The 5,896-nt window shown below is 42.4% G+C and overlaps 1 protein-coding gene across 1 annotated transcript; it reads left to right on the top strand.

Annotated features, from left to right (window-relative positions):
* The first annotated feature begins 379 nt into the window (after positions 1-379).
* On the top strand, positions 380-2,404 carry LOC117338427. Its single transcript, XM_033899780.1, has 2 exons — positions 380-1,412; positions 2,178-2,404. The coding sequence occupies exons 1-2, from the start codon at positions 380-382 to the stop codon at positions 2,402-2,404; spliced, it is 1,260 nt and encodes a 419-aa protein (XP_033755671.1).
* Positions 2,405-5,896: the final 3,492 nt, after the last annotated feature.

Below are 5,896 nucleotides of genomic sequence, written 5' to 3' on the forward strand. Positions count from 1 at the left end.
TAACCCACATCTTGCAGATTTACAATATAAATGCAGAAAATTGGGTATACATTATGAAAACGGTACCGACTCAAAAGAAACGAACCATGTCCGGGCTTTACGTAAACAAAGGTATGCCAAACTCGTGAAGAGAACAGAAACTAGACTAGGAATAAAACTAAGCGATATTCCTCACCCTCCACCACTAAATAATAATGCACATTTTAATTTGGCAATGGACGCAATAAGAGCTTTTGAATTGCAACAAATGGCCTACAAATTCACACTCTGTCATCTTTGTAATGAAAGAAGACTGGAGATGAAGATGTCCACATCTCATGTTTGCAATCGTTGCATAAAAGATAACAATTCAATCAAAATGTTTTCAACAGAAAACAACATGGATCCTGGCCCACTTCCTCCGCAGCTTACAGGCCTTACTGTAGTAGAGCAGCAATTGATATCCAGAATATCGCCAGCTATAAATGTTTACCTTTTGAAACATGGGGGGATAGCGGCCAATGGTCACTGTGTGACATTTCCCCAACAAGTAAATGAGCCATCTCAAATACTGCCAAAACTCCCATCAGAAATAAACATAATTAAAGTAAAGAAACAAGACAAAAATGGATCACCCAAGGACTACCGCGTTCGACGCTTCACAGTCCAAAACGCTTTAGCATGGTTAAAACTTAACAATGTCGCTTATTCCGACATCATCATCAGTAATGAACGATTAAATAACCTTCCACTGGATGGTGATATTGCCCTTCAAGACTTAGATGTATCATCCGTTCAACACAGTAATGACAAGGGTCCAGCAGACAACCAAACTAATCCGGGTCAAACTGATGGAATAAGTGATTCTTGCGTTGAGCTTCCAGAACCAGCAGTAGACATTCAATCAAAAGTTGAAGAAGTCTTGCAAGAAATCATTGGTCCTGACCATAACCCAGTCAGCATCAAGAAAAATGTTGTCAACATTCCCTGGCTCACAAGAGGCGACAAGCCACTTTCGGAATTCACCACAAAGTATTTCTTTACGCTAGCATTCCCATGTCTTTTCCTGACAGCATCTGGGGATTTTTACGTAAATCGTCCACACACATGCGAGTCCATGTCTGAATGGGCAGATCATTTATTATGGTACAAGGATGGACGCTTTGCACAACATCAATATTTTAAATTTATTGTGCATAACATAATCACGCGAAAACGCGCACTACAAAGAAGTACATATATTGTGAATCAGCAACTTGGTGATGGACACATTACAGTAGAAGAATTACGGGACAAACTTCAAAACGGAGATACTTCAATTCCACAAAAGGTTCTATACTTTGCAGCTACTCTGCGAGGCACGTCGCAATACTGGGCTCAAAGATCAAAGGAACTACGAGCCCTAATCCAATTCCAGATAAATGAAGGAAAAGGTTTGCCTGCATTTTTTTCTACCGGAAGCTGTGCCGAATTTCACTTTAAACCCTTGCGACGGCTCCTGCAGATATACATGCTTGAAACAGTAGGGAAACAAGTTGACCTGACGGATAGAAGCACTCTTTTTTCAGTGCTAATAGCAAACACTCACATCACAGCCCATTACTTTGGTTTGGTTTGGTTTATTTTGTTTAACGTCCTATTAACAGCTAAGGTCATTTAAGGACGGCCTTCCGTGTGTGCGACATGAATGCGTGTGGTGAATGCGTGTGGTGAGTGCGTATGTATGTTTTGGGAGGCTGCGGTATGTTGGTGTTAAGTCTCCTTGTGATAGGCCGGAACTTTTGCCGATTTATAGTGCTACCTCACTGAAGCATACTGCCGAAGACACCCAGCAGCACACCCCACCCGGTCACATTATACTGACAACGGGCGAACCAGTCGTCACACTCCTTGTATGCTGAGCGCTAAGCAGGAGCAGCAACTACCATTTTTAAAGACTCTGGTATGTCTCGGCCAGGGGACAGAACCCAAAGCCTTCCTCACAGAGGCGAACGCTCAACTAAAGGCCAAAAGTGAGTCATTGTCAAGGGAGACATTAGGAAGAATAAAGTTGTTCAGAAAGAAGAGAAAAGACAAGATCCCAAATTTAGTCGCCTCTTACGATCATGCAATGGGGCAGCAGGTACAATTCTTACGCCCTACCTGCAGGGCAGCAGCCCATTACTTTGATCTTCGGACACAGTGTTACTTTCGTGAAGTTATGGGACCAGCTTTCAATGTAGACGCCTTCTGGTACCGACAAGAATTCGCAAAGTCACGAGGAATGATACATTGGCATGGTCTATGTTGGAGAAAAGACCGACAACCTCATAACTTGATGTTTGACGCACTCCAGAGAGGACTATCCGATACTCAGTGTGCTAGTCATTTGTCCAACTGGGCAGAGGCCGAGTTTAAAATGACCGCTTCCAGCAGGAACAGATGAAGGAAATCCAAGAAAACACATGTGGATTCCACCCGAAGGAACAGCCCCAAAACTTCCAGATGAGAAAAATCCTCTCCTGAAGTTATTGATGGATGTAAGCGATTCTCAGGAGTCTTTACTGGAAGACCACTTGCTCTTGACAAACAGGGTGAATATCCATCGGTGCTCTGATTATTGTCTTCGGCAAGCGAAGTGTCATAGCAACATTCAACAACCAACATGCCGTATGGAGTATGGGACAGCTTCAAATCCAGGAAAAGCATTGAGAACAGCACCAGAAATAGTTAAAGATAAGAATGGGTCACTACGCCTAGAAATGAAGAGAGACCATCACCTACTTGGTCAACATTCTCAGTTCCATACTCAGGGTAGAGAGCGAATGGAGATTTTCAATAATCCTGTCAAGAAGCAATCCAGAAAATCCATCTGTCAATGAAATAATTGCAACAGAAAAATACGTTTCAGGATATGCATGCAAGGGAAACCAGCCAACTGGAGCTCTCCTAGATCTCTTTCACCTCTGGGTTGCGAGTTCGAAACCTACGTGGGGCAGTTGCCAGGTACTGACCGTAGGCCGGTGGTTTTTCTCCGGGTACTCCGGCTTTCCTCTACCTCCTAAACCTGGCACGTCCTTAAATGACCCTGGCTGTTAATAGGACGTTAAACAAAAACAAACAAACCAAAAGATCTCTTTCATAACATTGCATGTGCAGCCGATGAAACAACGGGGGCAACGACTAAGTCAGTATGTACTAAACTACTGATGAACACGGTAAAACGAGACGTATCAAGTGTCGAAGCCTGCTTTGAACTCTCTTCTCTTCCTCTTTTCAGGTGCAGTCATTCATTTCAATCTGTCAGTCCTTCGGGATCAAGGGTACTTGAAAGAACAGGATCCACCGTCACGAAACAAACACCGCTTGATAGATATCTCCAGCGTCCGAGTGAAGATAAGAGTTCCTGGTACGGCTTTATTTGTAAATCAGGAAAAATTCCTGTTATTTCAGGGAGTCAAATTCGAGCATCGTGGCCATTAACTGAAGACTTTTCCAGAACAATGATACTTCTTCATTGGCCAAACTGGCGATCCATTGACGAGCTAAAGTCAAAAGCTGAAAGTTGGACCGAGTTGATGCACAATTTCCTGGATTCTGACAAATGTCCAAATTTTGTCAAGGCAGATGTGGAGCGGGTCAAACAACATCCTCCTGGCAAAGAAAATGAATCTGATGGCGAAGACATGGAAATTACAGAGGAAGACCGAGAACAGCCAGAATGGATGACACTTTTAGCACCAGATCCAGACTACACTGACAATTCACTGGAATTTCAATATGATGATGGAGGGCCTTGCCACGACTGGAGTGAGGAATCGCTTCCATATCCAGATAATAAGGGTAAATGTTTTCTGCATGACGTGAACAATATGGAAGAAATAAATGATCAAGACCTTGTTCTTCCTGAGGTCAATCAGGCATCTATGAACCCTGAACAAAGGTTTGCTTTCAATCTAGTCATGGATAGGCTTCTACAACTGAAAACAGATCCTTCACGTGTCAAACCTTTAAAACTAGTTGTTACAGGAACAGCAGGATCAGGTAAAAGCTTCCTAATCAAACGCTTGGTCAGAAGTATCAGACAGTTGTTCAACAGCAACAAATCCGTCCAAGTACTTTGCCCGACAGGAAATAGTGCCAACCTTATTTCAGGTGTAACACTGCACAGTTTCCTAAAAATACCAGCAAACGCCAGGGCGACGAAAGAGTTGTCTCCTCCACAAGGAAAGACGCTCCAACTACTTCAGAAAAATTGTGACGGTTTAGTAGCCTTGCTAGTTGATGAACGATCACTGATCGGTTGCACAACTCTGGGGTGGATGGAGTTCATGTCAAGATATGCAATGAAAAAGGGTGTCAATTCATCAGAACCATGGGGTGCTTTACCTGTCATTGTATTCCTAGGAGACGACATTCAGCTACCACCTGTTTGTGACTCGCCCGTATACAATTGTAAGAGTACAACACCTGCAGCAATGCATGGTGCCCTTATCTGGAAAGACTTCGACACGGCTGTAACATTGACAACAATCGTGCTTCAGGATAATCATCAAAAACAATTCAAAGATGTACTGATGCCAATGAGGACGTACTCAACTACGCATGAACAGGCAATGTGGCTCCAGAAATACCAGTGGGACAATCTGAAATCCACTCATGGAGAGGATCTACTGAAAAAAATGGTGGATGATGGATTATTTGTCTTTCCAACGCATGCGCAGGAATGGGAGCACAACAAAACACAGCTATTGAAGGCAAATGATCGTGTTCCAATTGCCAGAATGAATGCAGTCAATCAAGGACGACATTCGAAAATGTCCCATCACACAGCTGCAGGGCTCTTGCAAGTCATTTATCTCTGCAAAGGAGCGAAAGTTATGCTTACTGTGAACCTAAATGTTCCATTAGGATTATACAATGGATCAATAGGAGAGGTCGTTGATATAATATATACAAATGACAGAAAACCAGCCTATTCCCTTCTAGATGTAGTAATGGTAAACTTCGAAAAGTATACGGGACCTCCATTCATTAAAGACCATCCACACATTGTACCAATTGTACCAGTTCAGAGGCAGCTTGATTGCAACTGTTTTACATGCAAACGGCAGCAGATACCTTTGAGATTGGGTTGGGCATCCACGATACATCGATGCCAAGGCATGACAGTTGGAAAAGAACAGACAAATGGATACATTGTTATCCATCCAGGAACCAAGGCTTTTGAAGCTAGAAATCCTGGCGCTTTATTTGTTGCCTTATCGAGGGCAAAATCTGCAGGAGGAATCGGAGAAGATCCTGATTTTGCGTGGAATCCACAGATTCTAGTAAATGAGGACCGACTTCTCGCCAAATAGTCAAAACCCCGACCACGCGGATGCGTTCTTCCGAGATTGAGCGGATAACTTTGATAAGTGACAAAACAGAGTCACTTTTTGAGAACCTTAACAATATTGAGACCTTCCTATCTATCATGGAAAGTGTACAGCAATTATCGCAAGAGGAATAAACCATTAACCCTGACACTTGACACTAATTTGTCGAACCTTACCGTGCCTAATCCACACTGATAACACTTGATGTTTGCATTAAATTTCCTAAATATGTCATGGACAACTCATTTGATAGTTTCATTTCCACTAAAACTACAATCTTCACACTTGCATGGTCATAGCTGTGCATGGTTACCGATGACTATATGACTATATGACTTATGACTAAGCAATGATAAACATACATATGCATCAATTATTAACAAAATAAATACACACTTTAATACAAAACCTTAAATCAGATAGAGTTACATAGATGTTCTACTGCTGAAAGTCCATTATCTCTTTTTGTGGTACTGTCTATAGTGAGTGTAAATGATTTTACTCTGCATTCCAGGTTTCGGACAGAAATATGGATTCGTTTTCTGCAAAGATCCATTGAA

The sequence above is a fragment of the Pecten maximus genome, chromosome 11 (genome assembly GCF_902652985.1).
Source record: "Pecten maximus chromosome 11, xPecMax1.1, whole genome shotgun sequence".
NCBI lineage: Eukaryota > Metazoa > Mollusca > Bivalvia > Pectinida > Pectinidae > Pecten > Pecten maximus.

Excerpts from the sequence above, each read along its gene's own strand:
- LOC117338427 (XM_033899780.1), top strand. The coding sequence starts at position 380 with ATGGATCCTGGCCCACTTCCTCCGCAGCTTACAGGCCTTACTGTAGTA. Across the intron at positions 1,413-2,177 it reads CCAGATAAATGAAGGAAAAG|TTATGGGACCAGCTTTCAAT; the intron begins GTTTGCCTGCAT and ends ACTTTCGTGAAG.